The sequence below is a fragment of the Corythoichthys intestinalis genome, chromosome 20 (assembly GCF_030265065.1).
Source record: "Corythoichthys intestinalis isolate RoL2023-P3 chromosome 20, ASM3026506v1, whole genome shotgun sequence".
NCBI classification, from domain to species: domain Eukaryota; kingdom Metazoa; phylum Chordata; class Actinopteri; order Syngnathiformes; family Syngnathidae; genus Corythoichthys; species Corythoichthys intestinalis.
In genome coordinates this window covers 23,880,046-23,906,006 of record NC_080414.1, presented here as the reverse complement: position 1 = coordinate 23,906,006, position 25,961 = coordinate 23,880,046, and the positions used below count along the sequence as shown (strand labels likewise).

General features: G+C 39.6%; 1 protein-coding gene across 1 annotated transcript in view; it reads right to left on the bottom strand.

Moving 5' to 3' along the window:
- Positions 1–23,253, bottom strand: part of LOC130908942 (phospholipid phosphatase-related protein type 5-like) — a 30,590-nt gene extending 7,337 nt beyond the window's left edge. Inside the window, exons 1-5 of the mRNA XM_057824903.1 lie at positions 22,763–23,253; positions 15,713–15,845; positions 6,019–6,269; positions 2,295–2,471; positions 1,951–2,085 (exon numbers count right to left, since the gene is read on the bottom strand). Of these exons, the coding sequence (XP_057680886.1) occupies positions 1,951–2,085; positions 2,295–2,471; positions 6,019–6,269; positions 15,713–15,845; positions 22,763–22,966 (900 nt within the window). The 5' untranslated portion in view covers positions 22,967–23,253. The remainder of the gene's footprint in view (positions 1–1,950; positions 2,086–2,294; positions 2,472–6,018; positions 6,270–15,712; positions 15,846–22,762) is intronic.
- Positions 23,254–25,961: the final 2,708 nt, after the last annotated feature.

Below are 25,961 nucleotides of genomic sequence, written 5' to 3'. Positions count from 1 at the left end.
GTGGTTGTCTCCAGCCAGCAGCCTTTGGGTCAAACTTCAGGATGGCTCTTGTCGGGTGGTCAGGAGGAAGACTGAGAACATGGCCAAGCCAGCAGATGCGGTGCTGTGCAGCCAGACGGTAATCTCTGGGCTGATTTGTCCGGGCTCGCAGGGTTTCTTTGGAGATTTTCTGGGACCACCTGATGTTCTCGATGGTTCTGAGAGCCCTGCTGTCAAAGCCATCTATTCTTGCGGCCAGTGTCTTGTTTAAGGGCCATGTTTCGGAGCCGTAGAGGAGAATAGAGTATGGCAGTGTTGTAAATTCAGAGCTTTGTCTTCCGTGAGATGGCTTGGTGCCGCCAGTGTGGCTACCAGAGAGACTGGGGGGCGGAGAAGCTCTGATCTAAGATCACCGTTATCGGTCACCGTGGACCCCAGATAAACGAAGCTCTTCACAGGCTCTACAGTGTCATCACCAAGCAGAATGGGGGGGTGGATCAGGTCCCTCACCGACATGCATGAATTTGGTCCAGCTCACGAGGAGATCAAGCATTTCTGCCTCTTCGCTGTATATACTCAGAGTGTCCCTCAGCTGGTTGTAAGAAGTGCTGAGCAAGATGGTGTCATCAGCGTACTCCAGGTCGGCCAGTTGGTAGTTGCCGAGGAACACTCCGGGTACTCTCTCACAGACCCTGCACATCAGGTGGTCGATTACACAATTAAACAGGTCTGAAGTAGCTACGCAGCCTTGGCGGACACCACTGGAGATGGGAAACCAGTCTGAGCCACGGCCGTTGACGCGGACACAACTCCGCACTCCGTGCGTTGCTGTAGAGCAGCCTGAAGAGGGTGGTCATTTTCGGAGGTGCGTCAAGGGCTTGTAGGATACTCCACAGTGATGAGTGGTGTACTGTGTCAAATGATTTCAAGTTTACTACAAATATATTTGCATTCCTTATTTATTATTATGTCTACATTCTCAATTTATTGTCACATCCAGGTGTCATACTATATTCATGGTGCTGTCCATGGTGCCTGTAGGTCTGTTATACTTCTTCACACCAAACGTGAGTCAAACTTCCACAGAGCAAATCAGTTTCTCCTTTCATAAATTGAGGGCTAGCAGATGAAAGAAATGGGATAAAGCCTATAAATTGTGGGGGAAACCTTAACCTTTGCAGAACCCCTTAGACTCACTTACTGAACCACCGGGGGTTCGATCGAACCCAGGTTAGGAACCACTGCACTACAGTGAAACGAAACGAGTCATTAGCTGAAGGCTGGCTCGGCTCGCCTGGACGCTTGCTTTTCCGCATGATGATTGGATGATCTGTCTGAGGCCGAATCCCCTTTTTGATTGACAGCGAAATGAGCGAATCTTGGCATATTAACATCCACAGGAGGCATCTTTCAATTTTCATTCCGTTGCTCTGATTTGAACCGAAGACTTTTATAATCATCCTAGCAAAACTTGCTTTGTGAAATACGACAAGCAAAAAATTAAGCTTCCATATCTGGTGGTTTTTTGGGGTTTTGTTTTTTTTTGTATTGTAGCTGCTTCTGTTTGGAGAATTGACTTCTAGCACGCTATTTTTTTTCCCTACCAAGCAGCAGGTGTCACTGAGCCCTTTCACTATCACAAAGCATTCACAGGCGGACATAGTTTGAGCTTCCCCTCATTGAAAGATCAGCATCCGCCACTGATTATCATCATTATTTCTCATCAGTCCATAATACTGCACAGTAACTGCTATATAAATGTAATGCTTTAGAATTTATTCATTCATGTTTTAACAGTTTGGTCTGGAAATCCGTGCTGCTTCTTCAAATAGAGTACTGTAAATACCTACAATTCAATATGAACAACCAAGTTGATTCGTTTGGAAAAGGCAATGCATTGGATTGGTTTACAATATACAATTTAATGACTATTGTCAACAAATACAAGTGGCTTGAAATGTGTGTACTGACCTGTGAGGCAATGTACTTCTCCAGAGGACTCTCTACATGACCCATCCCCAGAATTGTTGTATTCGCCTGCACTTCTGTTGGCGTGTCGTCATTCAGCAGCAACTTCCCTTTGAAATAATGGACCACGCAAACGACCTAAGCAGAGAATAAAGTATGAGTCCTGATTGTATGGCTGAAGTCTACAACATATTATCAATGAAATCCTTTTGTAAAGAACTGTAGTTTTAAAGTTGATAATATCGTAGGCAGGACAAACCGTATCATGATTTTTTTTTTTTTTTAATAAGAACTCATTCTCCGAAAAATGGTCTTATTCATTCAACTTTAGTTTTTAATCAACTCACCAAGAATGTGGCGATGGCAGTGCCAATCATGAAGCCAGCAATGACATCCGACCAGTGGTTGCGGTATTCCGCAATGCGATTCAGTCCTGTGAGGAAGGCCAGAAACACAAGGGCGAGGGACAGCACTGGCTTAGCCAGGCGAGTGCCTTTGACCTGGACTGTGCATGTCACATACATCTGAAAGAAACAGAGAAACATATCCATATGTCAAAATCCAGTTGGGAACATGGCGTACTCTTTATGTTCCTTCGATCCAATCATGTTCCATATAGCTTAAAGTAGAGACTCGTTTTGCCTGTCTTAACTCGTCAATGACAAGTAATTTCTTCAATTAGAATCCAAATGTTGAATACCAAAGACATTTTTGTTCTTATGCATCCTAGCTAATAATAAAGAAAATATCAGTGTTTGACACGTTGACGTTCAAGTGATTAAGTGTCGCTCTTGGCAAATTGTGTACCGTGATCCCTCGCTACTTCGCGCTTTAAACGTGGCGCCCTCAGTCCATCGCAGATTATTTTTCAATTAAAAAAAAAAAAAAAAAATGCAGTATTTAATAGAGCCGTACTGATCCGATCACGTAGTCTCTCACTCTCGCTCCTGCCGCTTTTCTTGGTCAGGTAGTGCACTGGAGTTGCTTATTAGCGCTATATAAGTATAACACCATTTACCATTATAGTTAACAATGATTGACAGACGTTAGGTTTGATCTTTGCCAGGGATGCATGGAAGCCGAAACTTCAAAGCGCCGCATGCATCAGTCATCCTTTTAACTTGTTAAACAGATGCTTGGCAACTCATTGTGTGTAAGTGAGCAGCTTGAGCAAATTTGAGTGAACTCACTTCAAGACGAGCATTTTTCTACTTTATTCTTGTTTAAAAATAATTCAGTGGGACAGTAACATGTTTAAAACACCATAAATACATTTTAAAGTGCTTAAAAAACATTTATTAAAATATGTACAGCATACCTGTCAAGTTGTAATTTGTACAAGAGAGCACTCATTTTTAAATGTGTACGCCGTATGTTCAAAATCTGTTAAAATTAATTACTACGTAGGTTGAATGACGCGAGAAAAGTCAGAGACACGGAGAGAGAAGAGCGGGAGTGGGAAGGAGGGAAGAGTGTTGTGACGCTGTTGCAAACGTGATGCTAGGCTAGGTGGCTTCAATATTTCCTGACTGTAGCCGACAGCCTACAATCTATGCCCACTTGATGCTACGCTAGAGATCACCTGCATATAGAACTAGATGCAAAATGACAGACTCGGTGGCGTTGGTAAGCAGCTGCCATCTTAAAGCAGTGGACCTCTTAGAAAGGCTCTGATGTAGTAAACCTTCCTATGGAACCTAAGTAACTTTTTATCTAAAATACTCCTAAATCGGCAAAATCTTGACTTAAATTTATCTCTAAATGATGAAACAGTTTTAAAACTTTCACATGTCAAAAGTAGACGGAAGGGAACTAATGCAAAAACGGGAGCAATTTTAGCAACTTGGAAAACAACTGTTGATTCACAACATTTAATGACTTCCAAACATAGCAAAGGGTGCTATGTTGTTTTGTTTACATTCAGGTAAACTGAGTTACTAACTCAATTACTTTTTGGGAGAAGCAATTTGTAACTGTAATTAATTACTTTTTTAAAGTAAGATTAACAACAGTCTGCAGAATGAAAGGCTATGCTGTGACAACAGCGGAGATTTTATTCTGCCAATTTGTTGCCGAACACAATTTGCCTGTAACTATTGCTGATCACTTCTCAGAATTGGCAAAAGAAATGTTCCCTGACTCAAAGATTGCAGTTAATTAATTCAATTTGCCTTTTCAATTTATGATTGGACACATTAACGAACTACCTTCAAGTCAAACTGAATGCGAGCTGAAGTGCAGCAATCAAAAGTGCTACATACAATTATAACAAAAGTCACTGTTAAATTTTAGTAATCATGATGTAGCTGAAGATATTGTTCTTTGATTGCACCAGGTTATATGTGACAATATTACCAATAAATTCCTATTATTTTAGAAATTGAGTTTTATTTTTGTTTCATATTGCACGCTATATGAAACGTTGTAAGATTATTCACCAATTTGTAAGGGCATATGCCACTATTTGTAAGATTGCCAACGACCACTGGGTTGACAGGTATGATAAAGTACACATAAAAAAATAAATAATTATTATGTTTTTTCACTTTTTCCCCCAAAGTATGTCTCTCCAATGGTAAATCTGAATAAATACATTGAACCCACAATTTTTTTTTTATGTGTGTGAGGGGCATGGCCGCGAAAAACGAGGGATCCTTTTGTATACATTAATTTGCTATCAAAAGCGATTTCTAGATCATGTTTCAGTGCAGTGTTTTTCAACCGGTGTGCCATGAGAGATTGTCGGGTGTGTTGCGAGAAATTATCCAATTATTTTTTTTAAAGTTTTTTTTTATACGTTGTCGGAATTAGTTGCATAAAGAAGGAAGGAAGGAAGGACTACCGGTAGGTAGACGGTTTCGGTTGTGTGCAAATGAGGGAGGTATTGCTCGTGTCGCGTTCAAGAACTGCACGGATTTCTAGCCACCTTACTGTCCGCAACAATGTGGACCCCAGCACATCTACTGTACGTCATTGGATTAGACTCGTCAAGTGTCGATATACACGAAAGTGTTCTATTTTATCCATACGTGACGACTGTCAATCCTCCCCCTGTGTTTTATTCTAACACATTGTCGAAGACAGGAAGGTGGCTGATGGCTAGAGATCAGAGCAGTTCTTGAATGCAACACGAGCAGCTATCCAACAGCGCCATGGTGCCCAGCAAGCTTAAATGTCATCCCCAAACGAAAAAACCCTCGCTTCAAAACAAGTCGATGGACTATTTTGTCCACCTTTGTGAACACAGAGAAACAGGCAACTTTTTTGAAAAAAACTACAAAGGTAAATGAAAAAGTGGCAGGAAATAAATGTTTCAACCAGTACTGAGACTTAAAAATATCAAATATTACGCGATTTAATACTACAAATGCATAATATTGCTTGTGGCATTTTAGCGCCTACAAACCCCTTTTAGGTAGGCGCCAATTACATACAGCTTCTCACTCTAGCAGAGTTATACACGCTATTCTAACTCTGGTTTGTTGCTTTCGTGACATCGTCGTCTACTTTCATGTGCCCCTGATCTGATATCCGTGACTGTGTTTACATTTACTGAATCCACACTCTCTCAAAAGGCAGAAAACAACGTAAGCCGGTAATTCGAAGTGACGCCATTCTGCTATAATACTGTGCAATGACACTTTTTCTACTTTTTCAGGCTTTTGTGTTGCACACGACTGTCACCTTTAATCAGTCTCATCCTGGTTTTCTTTGTCAGACTTTAGTGTTGCAAACCAGTGTCACACTTTGTCACGGAATTGGAGGTGAGCCAAAAGTGGAGCAATTCTGGCTTGCTTTTAAGTCTTGGTAAGTTGGGGAAACACCAAGTTGATTGCTTAAAATGCCAATTTCGTGACTTTGTTTATAGATCTTGCCATTTTTCTAACAACTTTTCACGCAAATCTGCGATTTGATAGTGTGTCATTTGTGAGAAGTGCTTTTCCTAGCATGCCCTGAGGATATACTTATGAAACTGAGCTTGTGTGAGTGTTTTCAACTAAAGTAAACCGCAAATGTTGGTTGGCTCTACGAGAAAAGCAGCAAATTGGCAAGCAGAATCAAGAAACTCACAGCCAGGTAGAGTGCAGCATATATGCTGAGAGCAGCCTCCTTGGATGGGAAGGTTTTGCGGGCGTGCAGGATTTCGTTCTGGTTTCCCGTGCAGGCTTCCTGGTGGTTGATATAGCGAAGGGACTTATGGCACCCCAGTGCCGTGTAGTTTGGTTTGCAGATGGTCATAAAATAGGGTGCCAGGTTTCCCGTCACTACCTGGCCCGCGTTGACAAAGATGTCGACAGTGAAGAGGCCAAAGGTGTAAACTCCTGGTAATGAAAATATTAGTTTTAAAGGCATAAACATGCATAGAAAGAAAGCTATCATCTGCAAATAATTATGCTGGACAAGCAATATAGCCCCGCGTTGCCGAGCATACTGCTTATTGGGGCCAAGGTTTGTTAAATCGACACATAAGCAACTTCAAAATCCGGGCTTCCCAATGAGTTTTGGCCACCAACTCAGTGGTTCCACACTTACCACCTTGGGCCGCAAGTTGTTTAATTTTGCTCCCCTGAAAAATGTTTTTAAAAATTCTCACTGCCAGATTGAAGGCCAAAATGAAGACTTCTAAGGCCTGAAATACATTTGTTTTTTTTCAAATTCAATTTGTTAACCCCCCCAACTTAATTTCAGTATTTTTTAACCCCATTTTCTGTTTTACCAGTTTAGATTCGGTGTCATTGTGTGCAACAGTTTTCTTCAGAAAGAAAAATCGAAAGCAGAGTTTATTGGTTACATGCGGCCTTAGTCCTGTCAATGGTGTATCAATTGTCAACTTGTTGCTGTATTTGGGGGCACTCCGGTTTGAAAATTTCCATGGTGACTGTCAGTGACCCCAACAACGAATCTGTCCATTTTCGTTCAAATCCGACATACTGTTTGGGAACAATCACAATATACCGGTTTTGGTATTTTGTCGATTTTCCTACACTATTGAAAGCTCTGCAACCGTGGAACTTCTGAGATACATTATTGGTGTCGCTTTCTAGGAATGTGTCAAATTTGCTCAAAATAACTCAAAATAAAGCCATTAATATCTAAACCCCTGGCAACAAAAGTGAGTACACCCCTTAGAAACTACTTGCATCCCTAAATGTCCAAATTGAGTACTGCTTGTCATTTTTTTCATAAGAAAGCCCGCTAACAATTTGCTGATGACATGTCAACAAAGCACATGGATTACTGGAACCATGTCCTATGGTCTGATGAGACGGACAGGCTTTCTTGTGTACAGTCTTCTGAAGCGTCTTCCTGCCGGGGTGACAGCCATTCGCACCAATTTGATATAGAGTGCGGCGTATGGTCTGAGCACTAACAAGCTGACCCCCCACCTCTTCAATCTCTGCAGCAATGCTGACAGCACTCCTGTAACGAGTCACATGACATTTTGGAGGGAAAATGACAAGCAGTACTCAATTTGGACATTTAGGGATGTAAGTAGTTTCTCAGGGGGTGTACTCACTTTTGTTGCCAGGGGGTTGGATAGTAATGGCTATATTTTGAGTTATTTTGAGGGAAAAATAAATTAACTCTATTACATAAGCTGCACACAGACTACTTTTCATTGTGTCAAAGTGTCATTTTGTCAGGGTTGTTCCATGAAAAGATATACTTAAATATCTGCAGAAATGCGAGGGGCTGTACTCACTTTTGTGATACACTGCATTTACCCAAATAAATCAACAAATAACCCGCAATGGACTCTGAGCCGCAATTTACAAAATAAAAGAAAATGTAGTGGCTTATGGTCCTAAAATTAAGATATATGCATGAATTTTTCAGCTTTCGGTTTTTCGGCCAATAATTTTACTTTCGGTACATCCCTAATTTATATACAGTGGGGCAAATGAGTAGTCAACCACTAATTGTGCAAGTTCTCCCACTTGAAAATAATAGAGAGGCCTGTAATTGTCAACATGGGTAAACCTCAACCATGATAGACAGAATGTGGAAAAAAAAAACTGAAAATCACATTCTTTGATTTTTAAAGAATTTATTTGCAAATCATGGTGGAAAATAAGTATTTGGTCAATACCAAAAGTTCATCAATACTTTGTTATGTACCCTTTGTTGGCAATAACAGAGGCCAGACGTTTTCTGTAACTCTTCCCAAGCTTTTCACACACTGTTGCTGGTATTTTGGCCCATTCCTCCATGCAAATCTCCTCTAGAGCGGTGATGTTTTGGGGACTGTCGTTGGGCAACACAAACTTTCAACTCCCCCCACAGATTTTCTATGGGGTTGAGATCTGGAGACTGGCTAGGCCACTCCAGGACCTTGAAATGCTTCTTACGAAGCCACTCCTTTGTTGCCCTGGCTGTGTGTTTGGGATCATTGTCATGCTGAAAGACCCGGCCATGTCTCATCTTCAATGCCCTTGCTGATGGAAGGAGATTTTCACTCAAAATCTCTCGATACATGGCCCCATTCATTCTTTCCTTTACACAGATCAGTCGTCTTGGTTGCTTTGCAGAAAAACAGCCCCAAAGCATGATGTTTCCACCCCCATGCTTCACAGTGGGTATTGTGTTCTTTGGATGCAATTCAGTATTCTTTCTCCTCCAAACACGAGAACCAGTGTTTCTACCGAAAAGTTCTGTTTTGGTTTCATCTGGCCATAACACATTCTCCCAGTCCTCTTCTGGATCATCCAAAATGCTCTCTAGTGAACCGCAGACGGGCCTGGACGTGTACTGGCTTCAGCAGGGGGACACGTCTGGCAGTGCAGGATTTGAGTCCTTGGCGGGGCATTGTGTTACTGATAGTAGTCTTTGTTACTGTGGTCCCAGCTCTCTGTAGGTCATTCACTATGTCCCCCCCGTGTGGTTCTGGGATTTTTGCTCACCGTTCTTGTTATCATTTTGAAGCCACGGGGTGAGATCTTGCATGGAGCCCCAGATCGAGGGAGATTATCAGTGGTTTTGTATGTCTTCTATTTTCTAGTAATTGCCCCCACAGTTGATTTCTTTACACCAAGCGTTTTACCTATTGCAGATTCAGTCTTCCCAGCCTAGTGCAGGTCTACAATTTTGCCTCTGGTGTCCTTCGACAGCTCTTTGGTCTTGGCCATAGTGGAGTTTGGAGTGTGACTGACTGAGTTTGTGGACAGGTGTCTTTTTTACTGATAATGAGTTAAAACAGGTGCCATTAATACAGGTAACGAGTGGACCCTCGTTAGATCTCGTTCGACCTCGTTAGAAGTTAGACCTCTTTGACAGCCAGAAATCTTGCTTGTTTGTAGGTGAACAAATATTTATTTTCAATTCTAATTTGGAAATCTTTAAAAATTAAACAATGTGATTTTCTGTTTATTTTTTCCACATTCTGTCTCTCATGGTTGAGGTTTACCCATGTTGACAATTACAGGCCTCTCTAATCTTTTCAAGTAGGAGAACTTGCATAATTGGTGGTTGACTAAATACTTATTTGCCCAACTGTAAGCTGCACACAGACTACTTTTCATTGTGTTGAGATGTCATTTTGTCAGTGTTGTCCTGAGAAATGATATACTTAAATATCTGCAGAAATGCGAGGGGTGTACTTACACTTTTGATACACTGCATTTACCCAAATAAATCAACAAATAACCCACAATGGACTCTGAGCCGCAATTTACAAAATAAAGGAAAAAAGTAGTGGCTTATGTTCCGAAAATTAAGGTATATGCATGTGTATTTTTCAGCTTTCGGTTTTTCAGCCAATAATTTTACTTTCGGTACATCTCTAATGTAATATATATTTGGATAATAAGAATTTCAATTTATTTGACCTGTTTAGAATTAATAAGTGAGTATTATTGTTTGTTTTGTTACAAAACAGGCCAACTGTGTATTTTGTATGTACTGACAGTGAAATGATTTAATTTGAAAGTCCCTCGAATTGAAACCATAAAAGTGATCTGCCTTCAGGGGTAGAACATAATTCATTCTATCATTTTATTGTCAAGACAGGCCCTTCATCCTCCGCATATTGTTTCAGATGTCAACGTGTGCACATTCTCTTTATTATTTGTCAGAGCAGCAATGTGAGGCTCCAGATGTTGACAGGTCCATTTTAACAAGCATTAAATGGATTTTGTCAACCCTCGTGTGACTCACTTGCTGCAGAGGCTCATCGTTCTAATTCTGTCCTACTCTTCCCCCCCGCTACGAATGTGGTGATGTGGGCGCTTTGTGTTTTACGGATGACTGCTGCTTTCTAGCTGGCCATCCTTCACCTAGGAAATTGCTTATTAGGGCATAAACATAATTCAGCTCGTCTGATTGAATAAAGCTGCAGGAGCACTGTGTTTCCTTTCCAAATACTGGAGATCCAGTATTTATTTATGAAAGAACGTATTCTATGTGGTTTTGAATCATAAAAATAGCAGACTATATAGTTGTTTAGAGAGGCTGTTTTTCTTAACTTTTTGTTTTTTTTTCCCCGCTGTGTGACTGCAATTTTTATCTGTCTACCTGTACACAATGTTCAAACAGTGGCAGAGGATCAAAGGAAATTTCCGGCATAACAAAAGTTTTTTAGATTAATTATAAAACACACTGTGCTGAGAGTCACCATCAAATATGCAGTTAATGCAAATTCCTGCACTAAGAAAAGGAAAAAACCGTAGGAGGGCACCCTAATGTGATCACATATGCACACTTAAGTGTGACATATTAAGTATTCATTTGAATCCTTTTTACATTTGCAATGATTTTTAAATATGTCTACACTAGTTTTAAATAAACATGAATAGGTTACACAAGTAATGATTTTGAAATTTCCACAAAGAGTGGAAATTCTATAAACACAAGTTGTGGACGAAAGACATAAACATTGAACAGCTGGATGTTGCAAATTCAACTAAAGTCTGTAAAAATACATTTTTAGTCAGTCATATAATTTCACTTTAGACAATTAGGCTGCTTTCAGACTAGGCATATCTGATTCTCGTCGGATCCTCCTCAAATCTGATATTGAAGTGCCTGTGACACAAAAAAGCATGTTTATTTCATATTACACGTGGTATTTTATATTCCTGAATGAAATGGACTTGGATGTGTGTGGAAGCAGTCGATATACAGTATTTATTCAATTTTTTTAATCCTGCGCCATGAGAATGAGCGACTTCCGGCTCCAGTCTCGGGTTGAGGAAGAAGGCAGATGTGACGTCAGCGGTAGAGATTATGTTCACAAGGCAGCCATTACCATATAGCATGCAGAACGACTGCAGATTCATCTGATTGCGAATTAATCGGTTTATTTTTGCTTCACGCCAGCCCAATGTGCTGCAGGTTTTTGTTGTTACACCAGGGAGAGTAGTGTGAGGCTTTTTGGATTTCCAAAAGATCCTTATTCACTGCAATGGTCAAAACTAGTCCGACAACTGAGGAACTATTGGACGGACAAGGAAGTGAGTAAGCTTCGTGTTTTATATGATGTCAAATATTGGGATCATGGCAAACGTTTTAATAAAGAGGTGGGTGATAATACTATTCCTGTTTTGTTTACATTTTCGGTGTTTCCCCATCTCTCCCCAGCGACGAGCGCTGCCTGCCCATCAGGGCAGCAGAACAACGAGCCGTAACTTGCTCGCCGATGTGGGCTGGCCGATCGGCGAAGAAGATCAACTGCCGCCATGTGGGACATGAGTTGGGGTATTGTGTGATTTTTCATTTTCGGCATTTCCTCTTCTCTCCCCAGCGACGAGCACTGCCTGTGCCTGCCCGCCGGGGTGCAGCAACTTGCTCGTCGCCGTGGGCTGGCTGATCGGTGAAGACAATCAACCTCACCGGCGTGTGTGACATGAGTTGGGGTAGTTTTGAGTGATTTTTCGTTTTCGAAATGCCAGAAAAAGACTTGAAAACGAGGTGCAAGAAGTCGACAGTTTTGACCTTAATGCAGTAATTTTGCCCTGTTGTACTGAATAAATGCATTTTTTGATATATCATATTCCATTTAGCACAAGACTGTTATTCGTCATGACCATGCCACTTATTTAGAAATTGGGGAAAAATACTTTGATAAAAAGAATATCTTGTAAAAATATTGGAGTAGAGAGACTGAAACAATGACATTTTGCTGCTCTTTTTCACAATTTTCCTCGTTCTGAATCTTCCCCCTCAATGGGCTGAATTCTAAATCAGCTGAAATAGTGACCCTGCCGACATCATCCAGCTGGGGACGCTAGAGCGCTATAAAGACAGGCGTGGCAAAATGGCAGTTCAAAAGAAGTTCTCGCCATCTGCGCTTTGCCAAATTGTTGTATATAGTCAAATCGTCTCAAAATATGATTTTAATCACATAATAATGCTATTTAAGACTTTTTTTATCCTGTCACAGGCATTTTAAAGGGTTGACTGTTCACACTACTTTTAGCAAGTGTCCAAATCAGATATGGGCCTGTTCAGACCGGGCCACATTATTGACACACCTGACAAGTTCCTGTGGCAATGAAAGCGTCATATGGTAAATACCATTTGGGCTGTTCAGACTGAGAAGCATCTTGTCTAAATCTGATATGAACAATGGTGGTTGCAGTACTCGTTTTTTTTTAAGCTTAAAAGTACAGATACGGGTGAAAAAATTAAGTAGAAATACAAGTGTAGGCGGAGTTTGACTTTTGTGGCAGGGGGGCAAAACATGATGACCCCGAAATGGGGTGTGAGCAATAAAATTAATTTACAAGACATACGCTTGGTTAGTAGCTTAGCCCATTCTCATAAATACAGGTATCTCAGCTATATGTGTGTGGGTGTGCGTGCGTGTGTGAGCGCACACGGTTTTCTGTGGAGAAGTAGACGCCGATTTTTGCGTTCCTCGGATATATATATAATATAATATAATGCTAAGTTTTTCCAGTCACTAGCACCCTTGCGAAACGAATCGTCACTGTGGTGAGTTTGAAAATGGTGACAGGCAAAACAGGAGATGACATCCTTTTTGACTGAATATTCCAGCCAGGAATATTTATAATCATACATTCAAAATTAGCATTTTCTTTTTGTTTCCCATCATTTTTAGGGGAATTTTAGATTAGGCAGCTTAGGCCAAGAATGTCATCCATTGAATATACAGTGCCTAGCAAAAGTATTCGGCCCCCTTGAATTTTCCAACCTTTCGCCACATTTCAGGCTTCAAACATAAAGATATGAAATTTAATTTTTTTGTCAAGAATCAACAACAAGTGGGACACAATCGTGAAGTGGAACAACATTTATTGGATAATTTAAACTTTTTTAACAAATAAAAAACTGAAAAGTGGGGCGTGCAATATTATTCGGCCCCTTTACTTTCAGTGCAGCAAATTCACTCCAGAAGTTCAGTGAGGATCTCTGAATTATCCAATGTTGTCCTAAATGACCGATGATGATAAATAGAATCCACCTGTGTGTAATCAAGTCTCCGTATAAATGCACCTGCTCTGTGATAGTCTCAGGGTTCTGTTTAAAGTGCAGAGAGCATTATGAAAACCAAGGAACACACCAGGCAGGTCTGAGATACTGTTGTGGAGAAGTTTAATGCCGGATTTGGATACAAAAAGATTTCCCAAGCTTTAAACATCTCAAGGAGCACTGTGCAAGCCATCATATTGAAATGGAAGGAGCATCAGACCACTGCAAATCTACAAAGACCCGGCCGTCCTTCCAAACTTTCTTCTCAAACAAGGAGAAAACTGATCAGAGATGCAGCCAAAAGGCCCATGATCACTCTGGATGAACTGCAGAGATCTACAGCTGAGGTGGGAGAGTTTGTCCATAAGACAACAATGAGTCGTACACTGCACAAATCTGGCCTTTATGGAAGAGTGGCAAGAAGAAAGCCATTTCACAAAGATATCCATAAAAAGTCTCGTTTAAAGTTTGCCACAAGCCACCTGGGAGACACACCAAACATGTGGAAGAAGGTGCTCTGGTCAGATGAAACCAAAATTGAACTTTTTGGCCACAATGCAAAACGATATGTTTGGCGTAAAAGCAACACAGCTCATCACCCTGAACACACCATCCCCACTGTCAAACATGGTGGTGGCAGCATCATGGTTTGGGCCTGCTTTTCTTCAGCAGGGACAGGGAAGATGGTTAAAATTGACGGGAAGATGGATGCAGCCAAATACAGGAACATTCTGGAAGAAAACCTGTTGGTATCTGCACAATACCTGAGACTGGGACGGAGATTTATCTTCCAACAGGACAATGATCCAAAACATAAAGCCAAATCTACAATGGAATGGTTCAAAAATAAACGTATCCAGGTGTTAGAATGGCCAAGTCAAAGTCCAGACCTGAATCCAGTCGAGAATCTGTGGAAAGAGCTGAAGACTGCTGTTCACAAACACTCTCCATCCAACCTCACTGAGCTCGAGCTGTTTTGCAAGGAAGAATGGGCAAGAATGTCAGTCTCTCGATGTGCAAAACTGATAGAAACATACCCCAAGCGACTTGCAGCTGTAATTGGAGCAAAAGGTGGCGCTACAAAGTATTAACGCAAGGGGGCCGAATAATATTGCACGCCCCACTTTTCAGTTTTTTATTTGTTAAAAAAGTTTAAATTATCCAATAAATTTTGTTCCACTTCACGATTGTGTCCCACTTGTTGTTGATTCTTGACAAAAAATCAAAATTTTATATTTTTATGTTTGAAGCCTGAAATGTGGCGAAAGGTTGCAAGGTTCAAGGGGGTCGAATACTTTTGCAAGGCACTGTAATAGGCCCGGTTGTGACTCTATTGTACAATTAGCGTCTTTAGTGGGACAAACTGAAACTAACCGTTGTGTTCACCATTTTGGCGGTCCTCTCTGGCATTTCATGGTCCACAACTTCAATCCTTGGTTCTCACTCAGTAGTTGCTGTCACTTTTGAAAGCTTATGTTTGAAAAAATGTACGTACAACCATCTTGTTTCTTCTGTCCTCAGGTGGTTTTGGCTAAGCAAAGTAAATGACCGTCTCTAAGGTGCTAGTCACATAATCAGTTTGAATTTTAACCCATTATAATTTTTTTTTTTTTTTTTTTTTTTTAACATTTCATTCATTTTTGTTATTTTAGTGCTTTACAGCTTTTATGGACACATTTTACCAGTCTAAGTCTTAATTTTGAATTCATATATAGGAAAGTCAATTACATGCAATGACATTTTTAGGTAACTAGGAGGGAGCTATGCCCACTCTGGAATGAACCAGAAAATTCATTGACAGCTCACTTATGTTTAAAACTGTCCAGAATGGGAAAATAACAAGTAATAAAACTGTCTGCACTGTGAAAAGAAGCTTAACAAGCTCAAGCTGACGGTTTTTATTGGTCAATATCTTGTTCACCTGCCTAATCTTGCTTGTACGCGTGTTGCTGGCTCCAGTTCTCAGTTATGGTGGTTGCACAGGGATTATTGATTGCGCCAGAGGAATGAAAACGAAACTATCCAATCACAATGAGAAAAAATCAACAACAGAAGTAACGTGTAATGCAGGCAACAATATCAAATGTAGTGGAGTGAAAAGTACAGATAGTACAGTAAAGAAGTACTTTTACTTCTTTACGTTCCATCACTAGGTATTAAACTACCTCTCGTATGTGGTTTCAATCTGTCTTGCAAACAGACTTCTGTGCTTTGTGATTGGATTGCTCTTTTGTAGTCTGAACAATTTCAATCTGGATGGGTTAAAACTAGATTTTGTCTGCCAGTCTGAACAAGGCTTTAGTTGTTGTCTAGAAATGTAAAGCATGTCACATACCAAGGAAACGAAAGGTCCTGCGCACCAGTGGGTTCAGATAACAGCAGTCTCCCGTGGCCACCGTCTTCTCTGAATTATCAAACTCTTTTGATGTATACTGGACCAAGAATAGCACCGTCTCTGTTATTGTGATCTGGTCATGAAAGTCAGACAAAAGATGGAATTTACATTGAGACACTTCTAAAGGGTGAAAGGTGGGTTATTTGCATTGAACAGGACTACCAAAATTTCAAAACAGTCTAATTTACGCCAGGGTCAAAACACTGTGCTGTAAGTCGAAGTTAGGTTTTCCAGCAATCTTCAGACAAAAGCAGGTAACATCGATGTTAGGTCAATTTGGAACCCACAACACGGTATTATTGTCGCATTTTTCTGGAGTAAAATCTTTCTCACCGTGTTATAGAGGGGTGAACATAGCTAGAATTTTTTGCCGGAACCCCCTGACTTAAAGGTTGGCACGAGCCTGTTTTTTTTTTTTTTTTTTTCCTCTGGAGGGGCAGGGTGTCAAAACTCCTACAACCAAAATGCAAAAACTGCTTTTGGCGCACTTATACAAATAGAACACAAAAGTTTTTATGCATACATTACACTGCTGCATTACACTGAAACAAGGCATAAATGAGAAATTGATTTTCACTCAAAACTGTATTTATTTTTCTATTGATATGCAAAATTCCCTGTAAAACTCTTAATTATTATTTTTCCTCAGTTCTAAATGCAAAACCTCAATTTCAACTATTTACGATCATAGGCTGTGCAATAAAATGGAAGATAATGTAAACATCGACATTTTTAATAATAAAGATATAACACACATTAGCAAAAATAAGTTCAAATGACTTATATTATCCACTGTGAAGCTCAATCTTGGTCTCACATAAAAATACACAAATACACACGGTATACCCAGGCTTCAACTGGGACCGTGTGCTTTGGTCAGATGAGACCAAGATTGAGCTTTTTTGCAACAAACACTCTAAGTGGGTCTGGCGTGCCACTAAAGATGCGCATGCTGAAAAGCACTTCATACCCACTGTGAAATATGGGGGTGGGTCAGTGATGCTGTTGGGCTGTTTCGCTTCCAAAGGCTCTGGGAACCTTGTTAGGGTGCATAGCATCATGAATGCTTTGAAATACCAGGACATTTTAAATCAAAATCTGTTGCCCTCTGCCCGAAAGCTGAAGATGAGTCATCACTGGGTCTTTCAGCAAGACAATGACCCTAAACATATGGCCAAATCTATACAGAAATGGTTCACCAGACACAAAATCAAGCTCCTCCCATGGCCATCTCAATCCCCAGACCTTGTTTTGTTGGCAAAAAGGAATTGTACAAAGTATTAACACCAGGGGTGCTAATAATTGTGACACACATTATTTGATGTCAAATATTTTTTTCTTTATGTGGGATTTTTTTCCCCACTGAATGAATGCACTTTGTATTGAAGGTTGGATTTTTCTCTTTTTTTTCCATTAAGGTCCCATATTATTTGAATTAAAAAAAATTATTAGAAGCTAAAAAAAAAATCTTTTTCAGGGGTGCCAATAATTATGGAGGGCACTGTATCTTGTCAGAACACGTGTGACCACCGTTGACCTGCATTGAAAAAATGACTAAAATTTGTGTTTCGAGTCACCCTAAAAGGTTTATGTATTTTTTAATTTCTCTTTCAAATATTCTTAAAATGAAGAGAAGAAATCACACACAAATAGAATAATTCAGCCTAAGGCTGAGAATCTTGCAATCACGATTTTTATAGTTTCTAGCTCATGTATGCGTTTGCCACAGGGTGTTTTTGAGCAGCTGTTGTGAGTGAAGGGCGAGGGAAACGGCAAATGAGATGAAGGTCAAGTGTTTAAATTACATACATTTATCATCAGTCATCAAAGTTCTCCTTAAAACATCAGCACAGGGATGTTTGCAAACTGGAAAGAGAGATGCTTAGAGGCAAAGTGGGTGCTGACGTGAAGGAGTGTGCACATTTGGGCTGCTTATGAACTGTGTGGATAAACTGCTCTCAAGACGCTCTGCTACATGTTTTTGCTGAGCTACACATTTGGTTTAATATGCGACATCTATGTTGTCAGCGGGTTGAGCTAATCAAACGTCATGAAAAGCTCTTTTCACGGTATAAACAAATACAATAAAGGCCTTGGAAATGTACTGAGTTTATGTGCTGTATATTTATGGTCTCTACGCTCCGTCTGACAATGCCTGTACCAGGTTCCGTTACCTTCGTATACAGAGTTTAATCATCACTAAGCTTGTCTTCAAGCTACAATGCTTTCACATTCTTGTAATTGGCGGAACTAATGAAAGAGCATTCAAAAATTTAATGTAGCATTATTAATTTGTGATTGTTGGTCGTGTTGTGATTTTTGGCTGGCTTACTTCATTACAAAGGACTGAAATGATGAGAAATACTTTATGAAATAAAAGGATTTATAGGTTTTTAGGCATGAAGAATTACGATTTATGCAGGAATTGGTGACATCAAAGCGACGATATGTGAGTCAGCTCATCACAGATTCTCCAGCATCAGCTGTAACTTCAGTATGTCTCAAATGGGAGAGTGCTGTAATTTTTGGACTATAAGGCGCACCTCACTGTAAGCCGCCACCCACCAAATTTGTCACAAAAACTGCATTTGTTCAGGGATAAGCTGCTCTGACTATAAGCCACAGCTGTCCTCACTGTATTATGGGGTATTTACGCCAAAAGATACACCGGTAACACTTTATTTGACAGCGGCATCATAATACTGTCATAAGACCAAATGAACCACAATGAAACATTGCTTAAGAAGCTTCATTTGACGAACACTGCGCCCTTGGGGAAGACAGTCAATCTCTGCAGCCACCTGCTGTCAAGTCATTCAACATGCCTCCTAGCATGCATTGCAGCGCTACATATGTACAGTGGGGAGAACAAGTATTTGATACACTGTCAATGAGAAAACCCATTGGCAGTGTATCAAATACTTGTTCTCCCCACTGTAAATAACACTCAAATTGCATGTTCTGTACTAATTATTTTTACAGTTACTGTTCCAGTTGTTTCATTAATTGGTGGTTACGGGATTCGGTAAAGCTTTATATGACAGTAGCGTCATAAAACTGTCAGAACACCATCATAATTATGAAATGACTCTGCCATGAGCATTAAAGTGCCTGTGACACGAAAAAGCATGTTTATTTCATAATACATTTCTTACATAATTTATGCTCCTGAATTAAATGGACTGCTTGGATGTGTGTGGAAGCGATCGCTATATTTATTTAGTTTGTTTAATCCCGCACCATGAAAATGAGTGACTTCCGGCAACAGTCTCAGGCTGAGAAAGAGGGCGCTGTGACATGTACGGAGGAAGGAGTCCTCTTCACTATACAGCTGTACTGTTGCATGAGAAGGACTAAGGATTCAGCTGATTTTGCGGATTAATACGTTTATTTTTCACATCACGCCAGCCAAACGGCTGCAGAAAAATCTTGCTGTAGGAGGGAGAGGCGTGTGCTCCTTTTTGGGGTTTCAAAAGGTTCCCATTCACCGGTGGCTATTGGCCAAAACAAGCCCTACTACTGTGGGACCATGGGACTTACGAGAAGTGAGTAAACATCGTGTTTTGTATTATGTCAAATACTGGGATCATTTTAATACGGAGGTGGCTTGTATTTTGTGGCTGACATGTTCCTTGTCAACTCCGCCGACGACCGGCGGCTTGTCGCACATCCCCCCGCCGGGCGAGCACTATACTCGGCTTTTGCCCTCTTGGTGGTCCCGGTGTTCTGTCAAATTTTACACCAGATCAGAAATTGCAACTTTGTGTTAAAAATAGCCGCGAATACAGCGATTACAAAGTAAATACTACAAACTTTCTGTAAATAAAGGACCACTTGCGTTTGATTATGAATGGGCATGTAAAAAGCTCTCCTCATACACATTAGCAACATTGTCCAGCTGCTTCCCCGGCGAGCTCTGCTGTCCGTAGTAAGGGAACGAGCTGTAAATTGCTCTCCGCCGGGCGGTTTGCCGATCGGCAAAGACAATCGACAACCCAGTCGTCATGTGAAATGATCTGGGCTAGTTATGTGTGCTTTTCCGCTTCGAAGACTTTGAAACATCACTCGGTTCGGGTTAGCATGTCGGCTAGCTGTCACGCCTCTTGGTTTGTTTACATTCTCCAAAGCCGTGGAAGGGAAATGACATAAGCCCGATTTAAGTGGCATAAAATATCGTTCGGGAGGTGTGACCGTAAAGGTGAAGTCGACAGTTTTTACCATTATGGAGTATTTTTGCCATGTCGTCTTGAATAAATGCATTTTTATTATTTCATATTCAATTTAGCACAAGACTGTTATTTGTCATGATCATGCCATTTATTTAGCTATTGGGGAAAAATACTTGGATAAAAAGAATATCCTGTAAAAATATTGGAGTAGAGAGACTGAAACAATGACATTTTGCGGCTCTCTTCGTCACGTTTTGCTCGTTCTGAATAATTCCCCCTCAACGGGCTGACTGGTCCTTCTCAAGCCATTTATTTAGCTATTGGGGAAAAATACTTGGATAAAAAGAATATCCTGTAAAAATATTGGAGTAGAGAGACTGAAACAATGACATTTTGCTGCTCTCTTCGTCATGTTTTCCTCATTGTGAACAATTCCCCCTCAATGGGCTGCATAGTAAATCAGTAAATCAGACTCCGCGGACGTCATTCACCTGTTGGGGACGCTAGAGCCCTATAATGGTAGGCTTGGCTAACCGGCAGATTAAAACACTAATTTCTCATCAACTGCGCTTTGCTAAATTGTTGTATATAGTTGAATCGTCTCAAAATATGATTCTAAATCACATAATAATCCTATTTAAGACTTTTTTTCTCCTGTGGTACGCACTTTAATGAATGCTTATGACAGATGTCATTTTGTGTCATCCAGCAAATGATCTCACTTTTGAATGGATGTAAAAGATCCGAGCTGGACATAAATAGAGTTGGTGACGTAATTTGTCAGATGACACTTAATGACATCTGTCATAAGCATTCCTTAATGCCCATGATAGTGTCATAATTATGACACTCTCAAATAAAGTATTACCTATTCACCCAAGTAAATCAACAAATAAGCCGCACTGTACTATATGCCGCAGGATTCAAATGAGGGGGAAAAGTAATGGCTCAAAGTCCGAAAATCACGGTATGTGCTGCTGGTCATCACTGGAGAAGGTTTTTGTAAGAAAGGAGTATTTCTGTTGTCTTCTGCTTCATTTTTTCATTTTCAAGTGAAAAAGCAAATAGTGCGGCAGATAGCTTTTGAACTTTCAGAGACAAGGGTTCAATGTATGTGTCAAAACATTGTGTCAGATGCATAAAACTTGGCTGTTAGGGTGTATTCACACCTGCCACTTTTGGTTCACTTTAAAAGAAGTCTCCTGGAAAATGCTCCGAGCGCATTTCGTGTGAATGCAATTACTCTGGCATTCTTTTTATTTTATTTTATTTTTATTTCAACCAAATCTATAAATCTTTGGTCACTGATTTCAAATCTGGTATTAGTTCTTTTCTGTATGCTTTAGTTTTCATGCAATTGACATTTTTGGAATTTTACTAGTAGTATTTTATACATATTATTTATATGTTTTCATCCAATACCAGAGTAAATGTGCGTCTTTTGTGTAGTTATATCCACTTTTCTGAATCATCAACATTCGCTTGTCATAGCGGACTGATTTTCACATTTTGGAGCACTTTGGCACGCAGTGCGGTACAGCGCATGCTACATTTTCCCTATTGTTGGTCTGCTGTTTCTTTACTTGTCTAAAATGTGGCAAGTTCCAGCTATATACCCACTTTCTTAAAACTAACACTTGGCAATAATATTTCATTGCACAAACAATCTTTAACCTTGAGTTGCACAAAAAAAAAACTATGCTTTCAGAATGGATCTGGTTTGAATTCATTACCCAAAAAATTACATAAGAACAAGTGTTTGCATCAATGTACTGTAATCATTTTTTTACGAGTGTTATCAGAAAAAGGTTGAAAATAAGTGGACTGAAGAAATTTAAAAAGATGGTCGACTTGAAGGGGGAATTCTTGTAATAGTGACAGCACAATTTTTGTCCAGTTACAAAAATGCCAGTGAATGGAAAATCAGACACTAATATTTTTAGATTTGCCTTTTCCATTTAACTGATTATTACAGCGTTATCAAAGCACGGATGCAAAAAAAACACCAAATCATGTTAAAAAAAATATCTGATTAGTCCAAAATAAAAACCAAAAGGTCAAAAAGGTGAAAAGATTTTTCATCTAAAGTTACACTAAAAGGACAAAGTCATATCAGTAAGAGTCCAATATGATAATCATTGTAGATTATACATGAGTAGTCGATTTTACTTAATGTGTGTTTGACCCTAAAGCAGCGGTCTCAAACCGACTCCACAAAGGGCCGCAGTGGGTCCTGGTTTTTGTTCCAACAGATCCAGCACAAACAGTTCAACCAATGAGGTTTCTACTAACATAAGCAGCACCTGATTGCAATCAACTGATTACACTTGTAAGAAACCAGATTGGTGAAAAGGTATTTGTCTCGTTTGGTTGGAATGAAATCCAGTACCCCCTGCGGCCCTTTGAGGACCGGTTTGAGACCACTGCCCTAAAGGTTTCATTCATTTGATTTTTTTTTTTTTTTTTTTTAAATCATGTTTTACCACCAATTTTGTTTTCCATAATTCAAGTGTACTTTAAAAATTTAGAGCTATCATAATGGTATCCCTGGAAATTCATGCTATTAATGTCAATCTGAACTGAAGCTCAAAAGCTGAAAACATTAGTCGGGCTTTGATACAAAACTAATGACATCACCAGAAACACACTAATGCCTCAATCACCTTGCTCATCATCAATCCTTCAGTAAAATTCATGGGAATTGCTCTTTCTATTTATGGCATTTTATAGAATTATTTTAAAACAGACATCCAGGATATTTCATCTGAGTTGAGGCAATTTATTCAGCTAACCTTATTTTACTAATGAAGCACAGACTTACCAGCAGTGTGGGCAAAACCGCTACTACAGCATACAACAGGATAGGTGGGATGGCGCTGTGGTCCTCCGGTCCAAGGTAGGGTTTAGTATAGGTAGTATCGTAACAAAAAAATCCCTGCACATGCACACTGAAGGTATCAGTGTACTCAAAATAATAGGCTAGCATTACAGTCCCAGCCATGATCACCAACTGAAAATACAACATGATGCAAATGTGCAATTTCAGACATTTAATTTGAAAATAATTCTATTTGCCTCTCTCTTCTATCCAGCATCCCCCTCCTCCATTGTGGCATCGGTACATGGCGGCTCAGCTTCACGTGACGAGCCCCTCTTGTGGTGATGGCTCCCCAACCCTAATTTGCTCTGCCTCTCTACAACCAGCGAACGCGTGTGGGGGTGGAAGAAAAAGAGAGGGGGATACTGGCTTGTAGACGAAGGGAGGGAGCGCGAATGGGTGTGTATGAGCGTGTTAAGCATTTTGAAAGTGTGTAATGCATGTCCAAAGGAGGATGCTTCCCCATAATGGCCACCGCCCACCTGCTTTACATGTGAGCTGGAGAGTGGGAGAGATACGGAAAGAGAGAGAGAGCATATAGTGGGGTCTGAGGTATGGGTTATCAATGAAAGACAGATCATCTATTTTCCAGTTCCAGAACAAGGATTTATTCCCTTGAGCGGGCATGAATGCAACATTTTTTTTTTTTTTTTTTCAGCATCATACAATCGCTAAGGTTACAGAAATTTTAACCCATCTGATTCTATGTGATAAAGTAGCCACCATTGTTAAATAGTTATTAAACTGTGATTAGCCAGTGCTTATGGAAAGCTAAAATAAAGAACTACCTGAAATTGTATACAGTATGTCAGAAACAGAGGAGCTGTTAAAAAAGCTTTCCAAAGTCAACAATATGTGAAACATAGTGATTGAAGTCTATAGCAGTTTGTGAAAGGTTAAAGCCATTTCTGAAGGTTGAAGACTAGTAAACCTTCCCAGGAGTGGCCTGCCTACCAAAATTATTCCAAGATGATTATTCATGATGATCCATCCCAGAGGACACGAAAGACCAAAAGAAAGCACCCAGAGAACTGGAGTTCTTGTCATGCAACCAGCAGAAAGACACTATAGGAAAATGCATCGACTGGAGAGTTCCCTTGTGAAACCACAACTGACAAAAAAGAACACATGGCCATTCAATCACATTTGCTTATGAACATCTGTGACATTTGAAGAAATATGTGGACTATATTAGGGCTGTCAAACGATTAAAATTTTTAATCGAGTTAATCACAGCTTAAAAATTAATTAATAGTAATCACAATTCAAACCATCTCGAGAATATGCCATATTTTTCCGTAAATTATTGTTGGAATGGTAAGATAAGACTGATGTATACATTCAACATACTGCACATAAGTTCTGTATTTGTTTATTATAACAATAAATCCACAATACGGTATTAATATTATGAACATTCTTTCTGTGAAAGGTATCCACGGATAGACAGACTTGTACTCAAATGTATCTTTTAAGGATTACAAGTTATAGTAATTTTGATAGTTTATATATTGTGACTAAATATTGCCTAGCCTCTAGTGTATTTGTTAAGCTAACGAAATGTTTAAATAGAGTTTGACCAAACTGAGTATTATTTTGCATAGCTATTTTAATTGGGAATGCCAGTTCTCCTTGCATAGAGCGCTTTTCTTTTTGTAAACTTTTTTTTTTTTTTTTTTGGAGAGATAGGAATATTATTTTTGTTGTGCTTTCACCAAATGATACTGTTGCGACTAAACTGTTCTTAACTGCCCAAATGCATGATGGGAAGTTGACCATGCAACCATGACTGTCAGTGGTGGCAGTAAATGCTATATCTTCTCTGCGTTGTGTATAATTCATTGTGTTAAGACAAAGCTCTTCCCCACGTCGCTTGTCACAATAGTAATGATTGTTGTGGAAGGGATGTCGAAACTTATACCTTAAATAGCGCAGCTCCAATTAACGCCTGTGACCACTCCTCTCGCGCGTTTCCCTGCCTCTTAGCTCTCTATATAAATAATGTGGCGCTATTGTAGTCCGTGCTCCGCAATGCGTGGGTGGATCATTCCGCGCATGCATTAAATGCGTTAAATATTTTAATGTGATTAATTAAAAAATAATAATTACCGCCCGTTAACGCGATAATTTTGACAGCCCTAATATAATATAAATATATATATATAGTATATATATATAAACACAGACAAGACTGAAAAAGCAGTTTTTGCTCTTACACTCCTCTTTAAAAGAAACTGCTGTATTTTAAGCCAAAATAACTGTTGTGTTTGATAGAACAATACGTCTATATGGTTCTGTAGCAGATTCATGGCGCATTAAGCCCCCCAAACTATTTTTAATGTCCGTTTTACCCTGAAAACTCCCGTTTACAGACTTCGCGCAACCGCTTTTGTTTCAACCCAGCCATAAAAAGACGGTAAGTCATTATATTTATTTTTCGAAATGTCCGTCATTTTTAGCTTAGAATCATTAACTGATGTCTAATATTTAGTTTTTAAAAAAAGACTTTGAAAAAATTTTCACTCGCATATTTTAACCTTTTAAACAAATTACGTCACAATAAAAAAAATTGTGTCTGAAAAAAGGTCACGGATATCTACCACATAACTATCCCTTAATTGTATTTTTTATTTTATTTTTTTGTTACTGTTCCATTTTCTCTGATATGCTGGATGATAAATAATCGATCCAAACAAAGAAAAAATGGAGAAAAAAAAAAACAACATTTAAAAGGGTAAATATATGAAAAAGAACATCTCGACCACTCCTTGATGTCTGCGATTTTTGCAACCGCGACCCTTGTTATATTACCATGTTTCACTCATAAAATCCCCCAAAAATCCAGCTGTGGCCATTCACAGCGGTGTCTTGACACTAAGTGATACATGCTACATGAAGTTTTTGGATCGAAACAAGGTAAATATGCGATAATATCTCGTTAAAGAAATGCCGTCTTTAATTCTGCTCTCGCGTGCTCTCACCTCCAGATTGGGTTTCGCTGTTTAAATTTGTTTTGTTTTTTTTAAATGCCATTCTGTTCAAAATTTTTCTTCCCCCAGAAAATTGAGATTTTAAGCTTTCCAATGATGCATCACACAAGCATATCGGACAATTTTGAAAGTTGGCCAAATTGGGGGTCTCA